General features: G+C 38.7%; 1 protein-coding gene across 3 annotated transcripts in view; it reads left to right on the top strand.

Moving 5' to 3' along the window:
- The window catches only part of LOC124775036 (probable multidrug resistance-associated protein lethal(2)03659), a 294,648-nt gene that overhangs the window by 166,529 nt on the left and 105,862 nt on the right, over nucleotides 1-22,257 (top strand). For all 3 annotated transcript variants that reach the window (XM_047249811.1, XM_047249810.1, XM_047249812.1), the window contains 4 exons: nucleotides 2,137-2,320; nucleotides 7,120-7,266; nucleotides 13,137-13,330; nucleotides 17,874-18,151. In XM_047249811.1, the coding sequence (XP_047105767.1) occupies nucleotides 2,137-2,320; nucleotides 7,120-7,266; nucleotides 13,137-13,330; nucleotides 17,874-18,151 (803 nt within the window). The remainder of the gene's footprint in view (nucleotides 1-2,136; nucleotides 2,321-7,119; nucleotides 7,267-13,136; nucleotides 13,331-17,873; nucleotides 18,152-22,257) is intronic.

Raw genomic sequence — 22,257 nt, forward strand, 5'->3', positions numbered from 1 at the left:
CCACATTCCGATCCATAGAATGCAAGTTTTGTTTCTCCTGATAATAGCATCCTTGTGAGTAGTCCCCACCCATAAATCCAAATGGGGGACTATTTTACCTCTGGAATATTTTACCCAAGAGGATGCCATCATCATTTAACCATACAGTAAAGCTGCATGCCCTTGGGAAAATTATGGCTGTAGTTTCCCCTTGGTTCCAGCTGTCTGCAGTACCAGCACAGCAATGCTGCCTTGGTTGATGTTACAAGGCCAGTTCAGTCATGCCACTGCAACAACTGAAACGGCTGCTGCCCCTCTTCAGCAGCCACATGTTTGTTTGGCCTCTTAACAGATACTCATCTGTTGTGGTTGCACCTACAGTACAGCTAACTGCATTTCTGAGGCATGCAAGCCTCCCCACGAATGGCAAGGTCCATGTTTCATGATTAAAGCTAAATGCCAAATACGGGTGGTTCATTTTATCAGAGGTTTGTTCAGCGAGCACAAAAGCATCGTGGGAAATAGTCATTCAACTCCAGTTAAAATCCCAAGAGCATATGTTTGTAGCGCAATCAACCAATATAGTGCTTCCTCATGTGATATCTCACAAAAAGCTCTGATGCTAAAATTAGAGAGATGTGAGCATATATGAAAGCTTACCAACAATCATTCTTCCTGTGCACCATTCATCACTAGAACAGGAAAGGATGGAAGTGCAATGACCCACAAAGAACCATCCAACATACACCACAAGGAGGTTTCCAGAGTATAGATATAGATGTAGATTATAAAGTCTTGACCTGCTGAGGTAGGACTAACTATAACTTGCAGCTCAATTTTAGAGACTATATTTTTCGTACCAGGAGGTAAAGGAAAAACCAGGGACATGAAGTTTTCATAGATAACTGATACAGCTGATGCATGGTTAATTGCCAGAAATGTCTAATCCCACCAAGGTTGTGTCCATCCTATCCCAGTGATTTCCAGCCTGGTCTGTAAGTCTATTTTTAGGGTAAATCAGTTCGAAAAACAGAGCTATGTAATAAATGTAGTTTCAGGTGGAACAGCTGCTAGTAAAACAAAATACTGCAGTTTTGATGAAGTGCAGACATTTTTTTAAAGCTGCATTTAGTCTCTTCCATGAAAACATCAATACCCTCATTAGTAAAAAGAAGGAACAGTACTAAAAAAATGAAATAACAGATGAAATTTCAGCTGATTTGTCGTGCATATCAGAACATCACGTGGAAATCATTGAAATTGAACAGATGTGGCTTAATGGTACAAATTAAAGTTGTACTATTATAGAACCAATAAAAAGAAATGTGCTGTGAGTTACTCATGCAAAAAAGAGGTTAAGTGCAAGGATTTTCAGATTAATGAGTTTTGGGCTGAACAGCTCTTTGAATGCTGTGCAACAATAGTGGATTATCAAAGACACAGTTATTCTAAACTTCCACTCTGGTAGCAAGTTTGTTTTATTAAAAACTGAATATAGGAATTTATTGCTACTCAACATGTGCACAGTTACATTTAAGTTACTTTGAACATAGGCATTGTTTGAGAATTGGTTTTTAGTTATTTCCAAGAATAGTGTTACAATAAATGTATCATATCAGCTATTTGTTTTAGTATTTTGTAAACAATAGGTGGTTGTAAGTGATTTATACATTGTTTCAAATACAAAAACATTTTAATAATGTTTATAAATTTTTAATATAATAAGTCATTAAAACTTCTATTATTTTCATAATTAGAGCATTTAACATAAAGCAGTTTTATAAAAATCTCTTATAGCTCTCAATATTTTGTGTATTATGCAGTATTCTGCATGCTGTGTCATGAGTAAATCAAAACTATACAGTGATAAAAGCAAGGATTCTCATGTATCTTGTCAGGTGTAAGTGTCAATACTTTTACCCGACAAGCTGTATGAGATGTCATCTTTCTGACATCTGCTAGGAAAGACCACAGACTGCACAGTACTTGTGTTAAACATACACTGCTTGTTTGTGAATTATGAATTGTAATTTTACATACTTGCTGTTCATTACTACTATCATTATGAATGATGCACTATATGCTTTTCTCTTGTGAATATGACCAATAATAAGTGAACTATTCTGAACTTCATCAATTCATTTTTATGTTTTTTAGGGCCATCTATCGCAAAGCAGACATCTACCTTCTTGATGATCCTCTTTCTGCTGTTGATCCACATGTAGGCAGACATCTCTTTGATCAGTGTATTACAAGATTGCTCAAAAATAGCATATGTGTTCTTGTTACTCATCAGATCCAGTTTCTGCATCATGTAGATGAAATAGTTATTCTTCAAGATGTAAGTCTTATTTTGCTCCTTAATATATGGTGACAGTATCAGTGTACAAACTGCTTATTTTTCACATTTGTGAAAACTGTGACAAACATTGTATTAACATTTATCACTAGGTGCACAACCAGCCACTACAGGCTACCTCTGTAAAGTATACTGACAATCAGTGCTAATCTTCTCACACCAATAATAATGGGAATTATTTCTATATTAATTTTTATAGATAAAGGAAAAATGTACTACTTTTTGAACAAAATCACTGCTCTTCTTCTTAAAATGTTCAGCTGTTGTTTTTGTTTAATACTTCATACTCATTTAGAGAACACTATCAACTGTCCATATGCAGTGGAAGTTGAAACTGTTTAAACCAAACATCAACGATGTAGGAGAAGATAGATTGCTACTTACTGTAAATATTACACATTATGTTACAGACAGGCACAATAAAAATACACTTACACATAAGGTTTTGGCTAAAGACTTTGTTGGAAAAAGAAAGAGAAACACACACAGTTCAGTCACACAAGCAAGCACACCTCACACACATGTGACCACCAACTTTGGCAGCTCAGACCAGAAAGCAACTGTCATGAGGCATGGAAGCAGCAATCTTGGGGGGAGGGGGGGGAGGGGGGGCTGGTAAAGGGGAAGGGATAGCAGTGTACAGGTAGGGGAAGAGAGGAGTGTCATCAGGCAGAGTGTGCGTGCACTAGACGGACAACAGGTGCAGTGACTGGAGCTTGTGGGGCAGGGAGGTGGGGAAAACTGAGCAAAAAGGAGAGGAATAGAGAAAGATAGACATTGGCAGAGGGCGGCACACAAAGTGGGTTGGAGACAAGAATGGGGAGGAACTGATATGACAGAGAGGGTGGAAACTGTTGGATGGAGATGGTGGGGACAGTATGTTAAGATAGGTTGAGGCCTGGGTAATTATGGGAACAGAGAATGTTTGTAAGGATAACTCCCATCTGCACACAAAGAAGTGCTCTCTTCATGAGCCAATACAATCCCAGACTGGACAGCTAAACAACATCCTTCAACAAGGCTTCGATTACCTATTGTCATCACCTGAAATGAGGGACATCCTACACAAGATCGGTCCACCCCTGTCTTCCCTTGCCACCCAACCTCCACAACACCCTAGTTCATCCCTATGTCACTCCCAATCCCAACCCTTTGCCACAAGGATTGTATTCCACTGGAACACCCAGGTGTGAGACCTGCCCATCCACCCACTCTGCAATTCCTATTCCAATATTGTCACAAGCTTATCCTATCCCATCAGAGGCTGAGCCACCTGTGAAAGCAGCCATGTCATGTACCAGCTCTGCTGCAATCATTGCACAGTGTTTTATATTCGTATGGTTGTCCTCAAGGACGCATCTCGACCGCCAAACTGTGACCAAAAACAAAGTAGACCCCACTGTGGAACAATATGCAGCAGAACATAACGTCCTTGTTTTCAATTGCTGCTTCACTACCTGAGTCATCTGGATCCTCCCGTCCACCACCAGCTTTTCTGAACTGAATCGATGGAAGCTATCCTAACAACACATTCTCCGCTCCCGTAATTGTCACAGCCTGAAGGTACGGTAATATACCGTCCTGACACCCTCCATCGAGCAGGTTCGACCCCCTCTGCCCTGTAACCTTCTACCCATTCTCAACTCCCGCCCACTTTGTGTGCTGCCCTCTGCAAATGCACCTGACCATCTTTCCTGCTCCTCTCCTTTTTTGCTCCATTTTTCCCACCTCCTGATGCTACACCTGTTGGCAGTCTAGTCTGTGAACACTCAGCCAGACTGTGCTCCTCTCTCTTCCCACCCACAAACTCCTATCCCTTCCCCCTTCCCCTTCCCCTTCCCACCCAGTCCACAATGTGGTGTCCATTTCACTTGATGGCTGCAGTATAGTCTGAGCTGACAGAGTTGGCAGTCGTGTGCTTGAGGTGTGCTCACTTGTGTGAATGCATGGTGTGTGTTTCTCTTTCTTTTTCTGATGAAAGCTGTGGCTAAAAGCTTATGTGTAAGTGTCTTTTAATTTTAACCACCTGCAACTTAATGTGTCCTCTTTACAGCAAGTAGCAATCTATCAGTTCCTACATGGTTAAAATTGTTTAATATAAACATAAGTACTAACTGACATTTATGTCCCCTAGTCCATGTAGTCTGATCAATTGTAGGAACACATGATACAGCACTCTTTTATTTTATTTTTGAATATCTGGTGATTTCTGATTCCTTCCTGATCTCTGCCAGTAACTTGTTAAAGACCTTTGCACCAAAATATGAAACTCCATTCTGAGCTCTATACAGGAATGCAGTATGTGTGGAAATTACACTACTGGCCATTAAAATTGCTACACCACGAAGATGACGTGCTACAGATGGAAAATTTAACCGACAGGAAGAACATACTAAGATATGCAAATGATTAGCTTCTCAGAGCATTCACACTAGATTGGTGCCGGTGGCGACACCTACAATGTGTTGACATGAGGAAAGTTTCCAACCGATTTCTCATACACAAACAGCAGCTGACTGGCTTTGCCTGGTGAAACATTGTTGTGATGCCTCATGTAAGGAGGAGGAATGTGTACCATCACGTTTCCGACTTTGATAAAGGTCGGAGTGTAGCCTATCACGATTGCGGTTTATCGTATAACGGCATTGCTGCTCGTGTCGGTCGAGATCCAATGACTGTTAGCAGAATATTGAATCGGTGGGTTCAGGAGGGTAATACGGAATGCTGTGCTGGATCCCAATGGCCTCGTATCACTAGCAGTCGAGATGACAGGCATCTTATCTGCATGGCCATAATGGATCGTGCAGCCACATCTCGATCCCTGAGCCAACAGATGGGGATGTTTACAAGACAAAAACCATCTGCACGAACAGTTCGATGACATTTGCAGCAGCATGGACTATCAGCTCGGAGACCATGGCTGCGGTTACCCTTGACACTGCATCACAGACAGGAGTGCCTGCGATGGTGTACTCAATGACGAACCTGGGTGCACGAATGGCAAAATGTCATTCTTTCAGATGAATCCAGGTTCTGTTTACAGCATCATGATGATCGCATCCGTGTTTGGCGACATCGCAGTGAACGCACATTGGAAGCACGTATTCGTCATTGCCATACTGGCGTATCACCTGGCGTGATGGTATGGGATGCCATTGGTTACACGTCTCGGTCACCTCTTGTTCACATTGATGGCACTTTGAACAGTGGACGTTACATTTCAGATGTGTTACGACCCGTGGCTCTACCCTTCATTCGATCCCTGCAAAACCCTACATTTCAGCAGGATAATGCACGACCGCATGTTGCAGGTCCTATACGGTCCTTTCTGGATACAGAAAATGTTCAACTGCTGCCCTGGCCAGCACATTCTCCAGATCTCTCACCAATTGAAAACGTCTGGTCAATGGTGGCCGAGCAACTGGCTCATCACAATACGCCAGTCACTACTCTTGATGAACTGTGGTATCATGTTGAAGCTGCATGGGCAGCTGTACCTGTACACGACATCCAAGCTCTGTTTGACTCAATGCCCAGGCATATCAAGGCCGTTATTACGGTCAGAGGTGGTTGTTCTGGGTACTGATTTCTCAGGATCTGTGCACCCAAATTGCGTGAAAATGTAATCACATGTCAGTTCTAGTATAGTATATTTGTCCAATGAATACCTGTTTATCATCTGCATTTCTTCTTGATGAAGCAATTTTAATGGCCAGTAGTGTACTTTTATTTATAGTATTATGAAATTAACAGTTCACCCTAAATTTATACTTATTATTAATCAAATGTATCATTATATACTCTCAATCTCCCTGAAGAGTTTTAGCAAGATGTTTATTTGCCTACCCTGCACAATATCCTACTGCACACTTTTGTATTATAAATGGTTTTCTGGTCTTACGTGCATATCCGCAGAAGATTTTACAATAGAGCAGTACTGAATGAAATTATGTTAACAATCCCACCTGCTGATCAACGTAGTGACAAAGATTGCTTAAGTCCAAGTCAGACAGAACTGAACTCTATTGTTAACTTACATACCACAATTTGTAATTCATCTGGATATCTAGGAATTTTGCACACAAAGTTTCATCTGGCATAGGTCCATTGACCTCCATTGTGTGTTATCCATACAGTCTCAGGTATACATTAACTCAGATAACTAAACATTTGCAGTATAAAGCTGTGAACTTAATGAATCATTTCAAGATGTGAAGCATAGATTACAGTTACCCATTCGTTAATTCATTTCTGTGTCGTATGTAGCATGTGATGACACTGGATTAACATTCAGAAGCAGTAGCATTCAAATCAAAGTGTGGCTACACAGAGTAACTTTTCCTACATTTCAGTATATGATTTATATGATAAGTTGGTTCACTTTGAAAGGACATGGCCAGTTTGCTTCACCATCCTTCCCCTATTTGAGCTTGCACTCCATCTCTTATGACCTCTTGGTCAGTGGCTCTTTAAACTCTGACCTTCCTTTCCTTAATTTTCTATTCACTGCATTCTCGTAGAACTCTGGGCCCAAAGATAATATACTGCAACATTAGGAGAAACATGTGTGTTAAAGGATGTTATGGTTACTTATTTTGATGATTTATTCTTACAGTATAACTAATTACTTTAATTGTCAAGGGATATATTACTGAATTTCCTATTCATTCACATATACCAATTTAGGACCTGAAAAATTGTATGTTGATGAAAAATGAAAAAAGAATACTGTTTGCAATATGAGCTATTTGAGAAAAGGAATTATCTGTTATTATTTTCAGGGCTTGGTTGAAGCAAAAGGCAGTTATTCTGAACTTCAGGAGTCTGGTCTGGATTTTGCAAAACTGATGAATTCTGAGTTTGAAGATACAAGTGCGGAGGAAGACAATGAGCCTGAAGATGAAGTAGGAAAACGAGATCCTATTGAGGTGAGCTAGATTAAAACTTGTAACTAACCTTAACCTGTAGTGTCCATGTCTAACTCTCCTATATATTTGAGCTCTAAAGGCTACATAACTTTTCTGTAAGCATTTACAATGCTTACTTCAAATTGTTCTTCTCATAAATTATCTCTAAATCATGAGTTGTGCCTAAATAGCTCCAAAGTTTACTTAAACACACAGGCCACGATGTCATGTGATGTGACAGCAGCACTCTTAGCGTATGAGATCAAAACTATAGCATGTGAGGAAACACATTGACATGAATGGCACCCCTTTTCTGATATGCCATCCCAACAAATTATGCCACAAAACACGCAGGCCACTGGGCACTCATCCATGTATTAAGGAAACATTTTTGCTCTCAGAAACTGTAGTTAACTGAATTCTTTCTGTTAGGATACTATATATTCATTACTAGTTATGAGCATTCCTTACGTGTAATATTTTATTGTTTCCTGTTACATATTCTAATATCTATACATTCCTTAATTTTAGACTCAAGTACTTTTACATGGCATCTTTCTCTCATTCCATACATTCATACACTCCCCTGAAGGGTCTCTTTCAGGATAGGATTTATAGAACATGGTGTGTGAATGAATGACGAGAATTTTGTCATATTTCTTCACCCATCTTCCAACGTGCATTAGTGTCCCGTTGATAAACCCTGCCCTTCTGGAAATCACACAGGTTCAAATCTGGTGATTTTGGTGGCCACACAGTTTGGAATGATTGGCCAATGATTTGGTTTTCTCCAAATGTATTACACAGTAACCTAGTGACCTCATGAGCAATGTGATAAGGAGCTCCTTCATGCTTCAGAAAGATGAGCCCAACGCACCTCCTCCTGTAGAGCAGGGATAACATGTTGATGAAGCAGATCACAGTAGCATGTGCCATTCACACTGCATGCCCTTGGTCCCTAGGGTCTGAGTTCCTCAAAGAAAAATGGACCAGTCTTAACTGTGTCATGGAGCCACACCACACAGTGATGCATTCACTTTGCAGTGGAACTTCATGAACGTTTGTCATTGCTAATGATTCCCAAATGTGACAATTGTTAGTATTAACTGAAAGAAACATAAGAGCAAAGTCTACTTCAATGTCTGTACCACATGGCAAAAGTTGGTGTGTAACGTGAAATTTGTACAGATACCATTTCACAGTTGTTCACAGCACTTTGGTCCATGGAATGTTCGGCCATCACAGCACAGCTTGTACACTGTTTGAACACTGCACATTGCAGCCAACATACTCATCAATGGCATCAATAACTTCTTTAATAACGAATGACACAACTGGTCATCAGCCTCTCCCAGGAGCAATTCCTAAATCCCTAGTTAATTCGAACTTCCAAATCATGTTCTTCAACCCTGGTGCAGAACAGGGCCCTCTCTCTATTCCTTTAATGTGTCAGTACTCACTAAGAGCAGCAGCACTATTGCTGTCGTTTTGATAAAGCAGCTTTATGAGTAAAGCCCTGCTAACCTTCTCCAGACCCATGTTGACTCTCTTCAACTGTAATGATGGACACTGATGCTTGTGTTTCAAACCTACGTTGCCATATCAATACTGGTACTTAATGACAAGTGATGACACTAACACTACTAACAACACAAATCTTGCACTGCACAGTCTGAATGCCATTCCCATAAAGTTGGCCCATTCGCTGGCTCAAGTAGTGAAAGTTTAATTATAACCACCTTGTACATGCACAGATTATTGCCTTGTCTGTACCAGAGTATTTGTTACTATGGAACATTGTGAGTCAGTCCATGTTGCTTACCTGACTGGCTCAGGTGCCCCTCAGATGCAAACATCTCACAAGTCCTAGCTGGTAAATAATTGTAATCAATCAGAAATATTCCTGTTAGAGCAAAATGAATGTTTCATTCCTCAGTGAAATCCCAAACAATAAATGAACCACTCTTCACCACTTCTGTTCATGTAGGCTACTAGTCAACAAAAGTGTGCAGTAGATGCTCTATGACATTGGTAGTCAAACTGTTCTGCTCAAGAGCCAATACTGATGTTGCGGGGCAGTGCCTCATGCCACATATATACCAATCTTATTGTTAATTGATAATCTGCATAAATTAGCATGTTATGAGCCCGCAGTAAACCAACTACATTACAGGCATGGTAGATTGGCTTTCACCCCCAAGTACTGATAGTTAAAAGTCAGCACCATTTTGAACACTTCATGTTGACTATGGTCTGTTTCAGACTGGTGGCAACCTCAGCAGTCTAACATTTGTGACACTATAATTTCATGGATAAGTGTTGCTTTTACCATGTTCATGATTGACTGTCCTTAATAATAGTATTTGTACTTATATTTAAATACACTGTTGAATATGAGACACCATCACAAAAGTTTGATAAGTGATTTAAATGCCAGTTTTCTTCTAACCACTATGTTGTATTACGACAACCTTAATTAATTTATCATTCCTTGTTACAAATAAGTAAAGCTTTTGAAGATGACCATCCCTGTAATGTGCACTGACAATTCTGTGCTACTTCTGAGTCAAAATTTATACCATGGCAGCTATTGGGTACTGCCCTTAAGTTGTCAGCAATAGAAGACAAACAATAAAACATTCCCCCTCTCATATCCTTCAATCCTGCAATAGATGCACTGTTTACCTCTCTGTCCTTGAGGTAAGTGGCCAAATTTACTTACCTCATTGTCGAATTCACCAACATCTATTAAATTTACACTCTTAAGAAGCTCTTAATGTTACCTGATGTTTTTGGATGTGCCTTTGAGTAGGTAGATGAATATCACTATAAAATACAGCTGACAACCACTGGCCACAACAGTACTTGGCTTGGGCCAGATGCAGCCAAAAGCCCACAGTTTGACGACCACTACTGTATGAGGTTTAGAAAAGTAGGTGAGGTATGTTGGACCATGTAGTCAGTCACTGAAGTGTTCTCAGAAAATTCGTATGTTGGATGTTGTCCATAGAAGGCAAGCTTCTGGGAGCAGTTTCCACTCTTTCCACTTTTTAATCTTCACGTAAATTTAATTTTGGAGCACAGTGCACTTCAAAGGCAGAGTTTCATTTTACAGTTTTCACTCATGTTCTTCAGTATTCTGTCTACATTTTGCACTTTTTGGTCAATTATTTGAGTAGATTGAAAGCAAGACTCCCTAGAAATCACACAGTGGATATTTGTCCAATTTTCATAGCCAAACAACAAGTTGGAATTGGACAAATTGACCAGCATGAGGTGTAGTTTTGGAAAAAAACTTGTACTTAATTGCTTGAAAGTTAAATATATTATTTTTCATGTGTTCTGAACAAAACTGGAAAATAAAAAAATTGAAAAAATAGTCAAATGCTGTGGGAAATGAGTTATCTAAAAGTGAGAAAGAAAACAAATTGGAGTAACAATTTATCTGCCTTTGAGTGATGCTTAAAATCATGTACAGCATATGAGGTGCTGATTAAGAATTTTAAGTTCAATATTTATAGAGTATTAAAGGATGTTTGTCAGGTATGTACATAATCCACAGACAGATATCCTCTAGTACTCTTTAAAATTGTAAGATTCTAAGTTAAATGTTGAACTTTCTCAATCAGCACCTCATTTGCTGTATGTGATTTTGAGCATCAGTCAAAGGTGTGTCAAATGTTTCTCTAATCTATTTTATTTCTGAAACTTCCTGGCAGAGTAAAACTATGTGCCAGACTGAGACACAAACTTGGGACTTTTGCCTTTCTAAAGCAAGTGCTCTATCGACTGAGCTACCCAAGCACAACTCATGTTCCGACCTCACACCTTTACTTCTATCAGTACCTCATCTCCTATCTTCAAGACTTCACAGAAGCTCTCCTGCAAAACTTGCAGGACTAGCACTACTGGAACAAAGAATATTGTGGAAACATGGCTTAGCAACAGCCTAGGGTATGTTTCCAGAATGAAACTTATTTTAGTTCTTACTTTTATCTATTTGACAATGTTGGTTTTTATGAAGTATATTTACAGTTATAAAAAGTCTTTAACACAAGTATACCAATTGTCATTGAAGAAACACATTCTACTGAATAAACTTTCACTCTTATCGAAAGTCAGTTTGTAAATAATTTGTGTAATTTGCTAAAATAGTGAGATAAAGATGTTCATAACCCAGAGGTTGGTTTAAACACCACAGTATTTTGGTAAATGTAGAACTCTTGTAAGTGATATTCTGTTGCTTCCCTCTGATCTATGGGCTGACATACCCAGCCAGTCAGTTTTAGAGGGGGGGGGGGGGGGGGGGCTGTAGAATTTAACATAGACTTTGAACCACAGTGCAACATGGCATTCCACAAGTACAAACCATTTCTAGAGGTGAAACAAGTCATAAATGTTAGAAGAAGTAGTATATAGTTATTTTAGTGCAATAGATTTTTGTACCCTTGCATTGTTTTACAAATTCATGTTCAACCTTTAAGTACATTTCAGCAACAGACTTCAGGAAATTGCCGTGTACTAGAAAGTTTTAAAAACAGGCAAAAGATGATAAAGGAAACTTTGCAATGTAAAAATAATAAATTTATGTAGTTAAAATAATCAGGTTTTGAAAATATAATATAATTGGATTGATAAAAAATCTACTCCTCAAATAGTGGCAGGAGAACACACTTATAAGGGTATTTAAGAGAAGGAAGAGGGGTGAAGTGAAAGGAGTGATGAGGTTTAGAAAAGGGGAAGACACCTGTGAAGTAACACAGGTCATATAGCCTACCAGCTGATAGGCAAAAACTGTTCGGTCTTTTACATTGGCATGACTACCTCTAAGTTATCGATTAGGATGAATGGGCATATGCAGCAGGTATATACTGGCCATACACAACATATTATTGCAGACAAGCTCTTCGAGATGACAGTTGTGACCACAGTGCCTGTTTCACCACACGTGCCATCTGGATTCTTCCCCCAGACACCTGTTTCTCAGAACTCCACATGTGGGAATTGGTGTTACAACATATCCTTTGTTCTCGCCACCCACCCTACATTAATTTATGTTAATTTCTTCGGTCTCAGCATTTATTTCCAGTGACTATTCCTTTCTTCACTCCCGTTTAGTTTTTTACATCTTTCATTTTCTGACCTGTCTATCTTTCGCCACCCCCCTCCCACCTCTCTCACAAATAATGCACTTATGTTTTTGCTTTTATTAACTCATGCACAATGTTTGGCAATAATCTCTGTCTTACATATAACCGTATCTTCCACCTGTAAGCTTTCAAGTTTTCAAATCCTGTCCAGTGTAGCCTCCAACAATCATATTTCCTTCTCATCCTGTCCAGTAAGTCTTCCCTGACCTTGGGTTCTGGGTGAGTTTTCTGAACTTTCCTAAACCTTGCTAATCCTTTTCTTTCATCACTCTTCCTTGTCTCAGCCCTTCTCTCAGAAAAATGTGCAACTGACCCCAAAAGCTTGCAAATTTCAGTAACTTTGTATGTGTGCTCTCTTGGTGCTGCATGGTGAGTAGATTTTTCATTTGTCAAATTATGTAAAATTTATACAGTGTACATTTCAAGTGCATGTATGTGTTAATTGGAGCTATTATTATTTGTAACATGTTTCTCTCTGACACATTTGTATTCCACCTCTAGTCACACCATTTCAGCCATGGGCTATTTGAGTAACTTCCTGTGTTCTAGAAAGTTAAATATTATTGTGCACTGGGTATTCAGGCTGAGACTAAACAATCTTTTAATCTTTTTTTAATATGGATATACATTCTGTGTTTTTTTTATCTGCTGTGGTAATTTGCTGTGTAAAATAAGTCAAGCATTTACAGGATCCAATTCAGTAAGATCTACAGCTCCCATATAAATGCATGCTATTTGCAGCGAATGGCATCTATAGAAGAAGCATCAGCACCACGACAAGAAGCAGAATTGAGAACCTCGGGTGGCGTTAGAAGTGCTGTGTACTTCTCATATTTCTCTTCTGGTGGCAACTACTGTCTACAGTTATTTGTGGCTGTTGCGTTTATATTGACACCAGTGGTTGTTCTGGGTGGTGATTACTGGCTCTCATACTGGTAATATTTTCTTAGTCATGTAATTTACCTGTATTGTTAAACTGTAATGTTGTTAACATTTTGTTTCCAGAAAGAAATTCAGTTTACTTTATCTCATTTGTGTTACTAGTGTCATTTTTTTTAACGATATAGATGCCACATACCAATGTGGAATAAGAAGAATTTCCAGGTGGGCAAAAAGTATTGTTTATTAATAATTGTATCTTAACACATTTTAATTGCCTCCAGTAAGAAATTCTTGTTATTCTGTGGTGTTGATACTGTGGTGTCACAGTGGTCTTTTGTGACCATTGACATTAAGTTAATTAGGCTGCGTGTGAGCAGTGTATTACTGCATGTTGTTGCTTAATTGTAAATGTGCTGTGTTTCAAAACAGACTTTACTATTGTCTCTTGCTTTTTGAATGTGATGTTGTGCAGTGATTTGTTAGTTTATGATTGTAATAATTACTGTTGGAGGAGTAAGTTGTTGATAAATGTGATGAGAATGACTTCTTCAGTATGTACCAGTCTTCTTTAGAAATAAATTTTACTAATGATGAAGAAGAAGATGATGAAAATAATTATTATGAGTACAAGCAGTTTAGAAAGAAAAATAGTAAAGAATCACCAAGAGAAGAAAGAGAAAATTAAATAGACTGTTCTGTGCTTTGGGGTTGTAGAATACACAGTTCCTGATACATCTATTAGTGCTAATCAGTTAATTCCTTCTATTCTGTACACAACTAGCATCATACTGAGAACTCTTCACTTCATCCAAGTTTGTGAAGTGCACTGATATAATCACTTCTGAATGCTCCAAATCAGGCAACTGATACAGTATGTGAAGCCACAGAAGCCTATGTACATAACTGTATGTATGACTTATGAGACAGTGACACTATCTAGATATCGCCACATTTACTAACCAAAGGTTTGAACAATGGAGCAAAATATTTGGCCATCCAATAAGTTGGTGCATCTGCATTGCTCAATGTTGGTTTAATAGCTAACACTTGTATTATCTCCTACAAGCATGGTTTACAACTTACATTTTCTTCTGAATCTCCTTTTTTCTGTATAATTGTGCGGATATTGGTAAGGTCAAATTATCTAGGAAGCTTCAGTCCTCAAGTAGATGGCTGGAGTTAGAAGTAGAGCAGTTTTTTTTTAATCCTTGAGCTGTGAGGTCCTTGACAGTCTTGTTATAAGTTGTACATCTTCTCTATATGGAGAGGTCACTCATCAGCAAAATAATGGGTAATATCCACTATTTTGCTCTGAGAGACTTGCAGGGAAAACCACTAACTGGGAATTGTTCTGGAGATTATAAAGTGCAGCTCTCTTAGATTCGTATATGTTACTTTTCTGTGGATGGGATCTTGTAAGTGCTTGGCATGCTTCAACCCTTACTTTTTCAGCAGCATTATCAGGTAGCTCTTACGAAAGGTGGATCAGTGTGGTAAGAAGCATCTAGAATTAGCAATAAGCACTGCACAGGAATGGTTTATCGAATACTGGTGACACAACCATCTACTACTCCCCAACAAATCTGCAGCAGCTGAACGTTATATTTCCACTGCCCGTTCCATGGATTATGGGAAAGTCAAAACTGGCCAGAGCCTTATCCTATGGGATTCAGTGGTCAAGGAAGCTGTGGAAATATAATTAGCAGACAACCTACTCAACCAAGATGAGGATTTCCAGTACTCAACCAAGATGAGGATTTCCAGCTTGACAGGTTATGGAAACCGCTAATTTCACCTGTGTGCTCTTAGAAGAATTATGTTTTTGAGTTTTCACTGCCTGGCATTCCAAAAAATGACCTCCATTATAGTAATCAGCCAAAATTTGTAAACACTGTTGATTTTTTGGCTCTGCATTTGCTTTGTTTTACTCTTAGATAAATAAAGCTTTATCTCTGACTGAGGTCTTGTTGCCATCCGAGTTATCTGTGATGCACCCGCATTTATGCCGCAGTGTTATGTCAAGTACTTTAAATTTTGCCATTGACTGACATTGAATGTGGGTTAGGGTTATCAGCTGAAATACTGGAAGAAGAACTGATACTATCCTGGATGCATGATGAGAAAGGACTACCAATCTTAATGAAGAAATAAATAGGAAATGAGAAAGCAGCTGATACAGATGTGACACCAGGAGAAATACTAAAATGTTTTAACCAAGAAGGAGTAAGACAAATACTGAGGTTATGCAGCAAAATACATTATAATGATGAATGGCTAGAGGGCTGTTTGAATATAGTAATGATTCCAGTACCAGATAAACAGAAAATGAGGAAATGCATTGAACACAGGGCAAGTAGCCTCATTCACATGCAGCCAAGTTGTGTTAAGAGTCATTAATAAAAGACTAGAAAAGATAATGGATGAGCATTTGGCTGGAGAGCAATTTGGTTTTAGATGAAATACTGATACAAAAGATGCACTGTGGCTCTTAAATTCTGGGAGAGAGGTTTGTTTAAAGGGATACAATGAAATACAGCAGAGAAAATGAGATACAGTACTAACCTGACTATAGCAGATGTTGAAAGTGAGCACCATTCATCACTTGGCACTTTTGGGCCTTGGTCAGACAGCTGCTGATGGTGGCTTGTAGGTGGAGTGCTGGAATTGCTGCAATCTCATTTGAAATGTTCTGCTGCAGTTCTTGAAGACTAAGAGGGCTGTTGTGATATACCTTAGACTTGAGGGCTCCCACACAAAGTAATCACACACTGACAGATGCGGTAGAGCTGTGACCAGACTGATCACTGCTAACAGCTGTCAGGTGTAAAGATTGTGTAAATGTTCTGCAAGGTTTATCCAGTTGTATGAGCAGTTGCTCCATCCTGTTGGAAGTAACTGTAGGTGTTTTCCTTTTCTGTTAATACTGCCACAAATGGTTTCAAAATGTATCCCCTCATCTGGGCTGCTTTTATTTGCCCCACCCTGTAATTGTTTTATAGACCTGTAAAAGGCATTTGATAATGTGGCTCGAAATGAGCTTGCAACTATAATGAAGGGAAATAAAGTGAACTGGGAAACCAAACGACTTACAAACTCGTGATATTTAAATAAAAAATAAATAACACAAAAACAAAAGACAGTACCAGTTGGCCAGAAGTAGGAAAGGGAGTAAGACAAGGCTACTGTGTGTCACTTACCCTTTCCAATCTGTACCTAGAAAGTATTGTTGACCACTGCCCACTAGATGATGAGAGGGTAAAAATTGGAGAAAGAAGTCCTTCTAGTAACAGGTGAGAAAGAATATTCAAGATATAGTGGATACACTGAAATTAAAGGAAAGATTTATGGAATGAAAATCAGTTCAAAGAAAATGAAAGTAATGCTACTAGGTAGAAATAAAAGGGAAAAGATAATGCTGAATGGAGAAATATTACAACATGTACAAAGCTTTAAATACCTAGGAAGCAGGATAGGAAACAACTGGAAAAGCAGCACAGAAATTAAAATCAGAATAGCAATGGCATTTTGTAAGAAAATGAGAGTTTTTGCAGCAATATGGCAAAGATTTTAGAAAAGTCTAATAAAATATTTTTGTGCAGAATGTCCTCCTTTATGGTGCTGAAATGTAGAGAAGAGGAAGAAAGGTTTTATGATTTTGAGGTTTGAATATGGTAGAAAATGGAGATAATATGCTCAATGGACAGAGTGAAAAATGAGGAGGTACTGAGAAGCATGGGAGAGCAAAGCAATTACTGAATGTAATAAGCAGAAGGAAAAGAAACTGGATTGGACATTTATTAAGAAAGAAGCAGCAGCTTATAGAAACTGTCTTAAGAGAAGCTTGTGGAAAGGAGCAGGAGGTGAGGGAGAGTTCAGATCCTGGATGATCTGCAGGATAGCAGCATATACAGGAACATTAAGAAGGAAGCAATAGATTGCAGAAAATGGAGATGCAAAGGAACTGCTAACCCATGGATATGAAGGTGATGATGTGTGGTTAATATAAAGAAGCTATTTGTAATTTCTGTTGCTCTTAATTTTGCACATGTCTATTGGCCAAATAAGGACCTTAAATGTCTCTGTAAAATGAAATCTAGGAATGGAGTTCACTCAGTTTTTTTTAGGCAAAATGCAGAGCTACTCAAATAAAGAAGCAGCGGCACACCAGGATTCATCAGCTGGCAATAACAGCTGGAGGGATTGGTGACGTACTGATCACGTCCCATGATCATTGCTCATTCACACGGCCCATGATCACTGTTCCTCATACTGGCTTATAGGCCTTATAGGCTAGACTCTGTGAGTCAGATCAGGTTTAAGGCTTAATCTGTGAGTAGTAGCTATGACCTTTTTCCATTTTCTTAATTCCTAGCAACTTGTGTTCTGCTCATTGATCCAGTTGCCATGTGACTGTAGAGGTATAATTCTTAAATTATAATTGTAAAATAATGTTTGTTACCTCCCAGTTTACAAGTCATTCCTCTGTATTATTCACAGCCATTAGCTTTGGAGTGAGGTACCCTCCTGTATTTTATATTTCAATAGACTTTTCATTAAAGCATTCTTACTTAATATATATATTCCTAATTTTTGCAGGACCAACTCAGAAGAGATAACGCAAACCATATACACTGAAAGTAATGCCACATACTACAATGAGACTGACACATATTTGACAGCCTATGGTTGGATACCAGATACAACCACAAGTGTCTATATCTATACTGCAGTTATGGTTGCTACAGTTGTAGTTACTGTAGTTCGCTCCATATCATTCTTCATCCTTTGCATACGTGCATCAATGAGGCTACACAATCAAATGTTTATTGGTGTAACACGAGCAACTATGCATTTCTTCAACAACAATCCTGCAGGTATTTTTAATTGCTGTATTCATGTATGTCTTCTAATATTTATCATAATTACACTAATTTATAATCAAAAGATTGTCATTTCTTCCTATTGCTTGTTTCATTATGAAATAAAAGTGACAATTTTATAAATTTTAGTGTCACACACACACACACACACACACACACACACACCAAGTAAAAATAGCTATTATGAAATAGTTATTCTTTCCACTACAAAATATCTAATCCATTATATCTCATTGCTATATGTCAATGGGGAACAGTACAAATACAGGATGTTTCACAATTTATTTTACATGTTTCTATGGGTTGCACAGAGGAGTTAGTATATAAAACTTTGGTAAAGAACCCATGTCCTGAAATGTACTGCTGGGACATAAAACAAGTCTGAAGAATGGATCACTTCCAGATCTCCCCCTTCACAGTGCAAGTATTCAAAACATAGCCCATACCATGGGCTCCTGTAGGGCACACAGGTAAGAGCTCATTGTCTCCCCTTTGTGTGTACCACTAAGCAGGAGATTTGAAAGTGATATAATCTTCAAACTTACTTTACATCCAAAGCATACATTTCTGGAGCGGGTTCATTATCGAAACTTTATTTCTAAGTCCCCTCTACAGTACCTATAAGCCTCTAATAGGGGTTGTAAACTACCCCGTATAATGTGAAATTATTAAAAACACTTCGTTTTTTTTTTTTTTTTCTTTGAAGTTGTGCACAAGTAAGTGAAATAACTTGAATGTATGATTTTAGACTAATCAATTTGAAAATGTATGAATAAAGAGGGACGGGTTGGAGTGGTGATGGGAGGGAGGAGGGGGCTCTAAATGGTAGACAGACTGACTGATGATTGCAGCTACATACAGAATTAAACATTTCTTTAGACTTCAGATGAAACTGCAGAGTGAAATTCGCTAGGAATATGGATGAAATATACATATAAATATGTGTGAGATATGTTAAATATAATATATGTGGAACATATTTAACATTTGCATATGCATGCGAAGCTTATAATGCAAAATGTAAGCATTTGAATAGAATTTTTCAAATTTAATCCAGTAACAAAAAAATCATTCTTTCATTTACTTTGTACATGTCAATGTGTCTGCTTTATATGTGTGTAGTTACTTAATAAGAAGAAAAGACTTTGCAAAGCATCTACAGATAGTGATATATAAAGAAATGATATATGTAGTCACGTCTGTTCCAGCATAGCTCTGGAATATCTGGGGCGATTTCAGTCAACCCTGGTACATGTATGACTCACTAATAGAAAAAAGTACTGTGAAGTAAGTACACTCATAGAAAGGAAGGTGTAGGGTTGGGAAGAGGGTAAATTGTAAAAATAAACTGAACTCTAGAGCATGTGAAGAAACTTCAGCAAATTGAATATTCAAAGAAATATTAGGCTAGCAGCCAGTCATTATTTAGTACAAGTCATGGTCTTTTGACTGTACACCTGCCAGTCATCTTCAAGTGATCCAGCAAAGACTGATGAAGACTTCCCCTCCTCCCTCTCTGCAATTTATCAGTGCACTTTGTGTACTTCGTGCATTCATTAAAATTATGGTGACAGACTGAACATGCCACATGATGGTGAAGAGTGCACTCCCCCCCCCACCCTCCCCGTCTGGAATTGAAGAACTCAGCCTTCCTCAGGGTTGTTGCTTGACTATCAGCATACTCTGTTGTCTTTGTTTGCAAACAAATCATGGTAAAGATGGGTTCCATGAATTATCCAACTAGTATCTACTATTGTAGTTCATCAGATTTTCTGTCATGCATAATTTCATAGATTCTTTAATAATTTAGTCCCCAAAAATTATTGCTTTATTGTACTGCATTGACTGTATCAATGAAATAAGCAATTTTTGGAAGAATAAGATAATTGGATAGATAAAAAATCTACTCACTAAGTGGCAACAGAACATGCACATAAAGGTATTGAAATGTGCAAGCTTTTGGGACCAATGACTCCTTCTTCTCACAGAAGGGTTAAAGGGGAAAGAATAGGTGTGAAAGAAAAGAACTGGTGAGGTTTAGGAAATGGGGAGAATTCAGAAAATTCCCCAGAACCCCTGGCCATGGGGTCAGGCATGAAAAGGAACTACACATGATGAGATTTGAAAACCTGCAAGCTTAAAAGTGGAAGACAGGATAATACACAAGGCAGAGATTACTGTCAAAAACATTGAGCATGAGTTAATAAGAGTGAAAAGTTAAGGCATTGTACGTGGCAAAGGTGAGGGGTGGGGAAAAATAAACACTTCAGAAAATAAAAGATGTAGATAACTAAAAGGTATTGGAGAAAGAAATAGTTATTGAGAAGAAATGCTGAGACCAAAAAAGTTAATGTAAATTAAGGCCAGGTGGATGGCAAGAACCTAGGACATCTTGTAATGCCAGTTGCCACCTGCACAGTTCTGAAAAACTGGTGTCTACAGAAGAATCCAGATGACATGTGTGGAGAAACAGGCACTGAGGTCATGGCTGTCATGTTGTAAATTATGCTCTGCAACAGGATATAGTGTGCTGTCAGTAAACACCATCTGTCTATGCCCATTCATCCTGATAACTTGGTGGTAGTCATGCCAATGTAAAAGGCCAGACAGTATTTACGTAACAGCTGGTACACGACATGTGTCATTTCATAGGTGGCTCTCCCTTTCATAGTATATGTTTTACCTGTTATAGCACACTGTTTCTACATCTGAAAGATAATGTCGATTGATATTTTGCACCTGTTGCATAAGAGTGGCACTAGTTGTGCCACAATGAGGAAGGTGCATAAGGCCAGCCATAGGGTAGGGAAGTAGGTGCAGAAGGAGTAGGTTCTAACAAGGATATTTCAGAGAGGAGGGGGATGACAAAAAGCTATTCTAGGTGTGTTGGGCAAAGTGTCGCACAGAATGGACCCCATTTCAGGGCACGATTTTTGGAAGCCATAGCCTTGTCAAATTAGCAGATTAATACATTCGAGACCAGGATAATACTGAGTAATGGGAGGTGTACTCATAAGTTGTTTTTTGGAGGAATCAGCAGTGGATTTGATAGCTCAGGAAACCTGCATTTCAACTAAGTTGGTGTGGTAATTACATCCTGTGATGGCTAAGGTGAGATTGGTGTCTTACTACTGTAAAAAGTCTGCATCTGAACAAATACATTTGCTTTGAATGGCAAGGCTGCATGGGAACATTTGACATGGAAATGATGGCAAATGCCAAAATGTAGGTACTGTCATTCATTAGTAGGCGTGTGAAATTTAATTGGGAGAATGCACACTGATGGGGAAAAAAAATCACAGTAGCAAGAATGAGTTGTGCGACGTAAACTTAAGTTGGTAGGTGTGTTTCTACATCTGAAAGATAATGTCTATTGATATTTTGCACCAGTTGCATAAGAGTGGCACTAGTTGTGCCACAATGAGGGTCCAAATCAGGTTGCTTCAAATACATGCCATAACAGTAATGTGCATCAGTTATCTTGGAGATTGGATGTGGTGAGTTGAGGTTAGTCCACAATGCCTTTAAGATGAGGAAGACACTATTATCAGCAACTCACTAAGTTTAAACAAGGTCATGTAATAGGGCTGCAAGGAACTGGATGTTGCTGATGGGATATTGCAGAAAGACTTAGCAGGAATGTAGCTGCTGTGCATGATTGCTGGAAGCAGTGATCACGAGAATGTATTGTCACATGGGTCTACAGAGAGGGAAGACCAGTAGTGTTCAGTGTGTGGCTCTGGCACATTGTACTGCTTTATTTTTAATGTTTGCCTTGATCACAAATGATAGATAACATTTTACAAATCAAACAACGGAAAATCCAGGATGGGATGTAACAATATTATGAGAAGGAAAGTTTCTACTCACCATATAGCGGTGATGCTGAGTCAGCATCTCTGCTACAAGATAATATTGTACTGCTCTGCAGCACCAGTTTGTGCAGCAGTTGGCACTGCTGTGACAAAATGTACTGTTACAAATCAGTTACTTGAAGGACAGCTCTGAGCAAGAGGCACTGTAGTGTGCATTCTGCTGACCCCAAACCACAGTCATTTCCAACTTCAGTGGTGTCAAATGAGAGCTGATTGTAGGGCAAT

This window comes from Schistocerca piceifrons, chromosome 2 (assembly GCF_021461385.2).
Source record: "Schistocerca piceifrons isolate TAMUIC-IGC-003096 chromosome 2, iqSchPice1.1, whole genome shotgun sequence".
Taxonomy (NCBI): Eukaryota; Metazoa; Arthropoda; class Insecta; order Orthoptera; family Acrididae; genus Schistocerca; species Schistocerca piceifrons.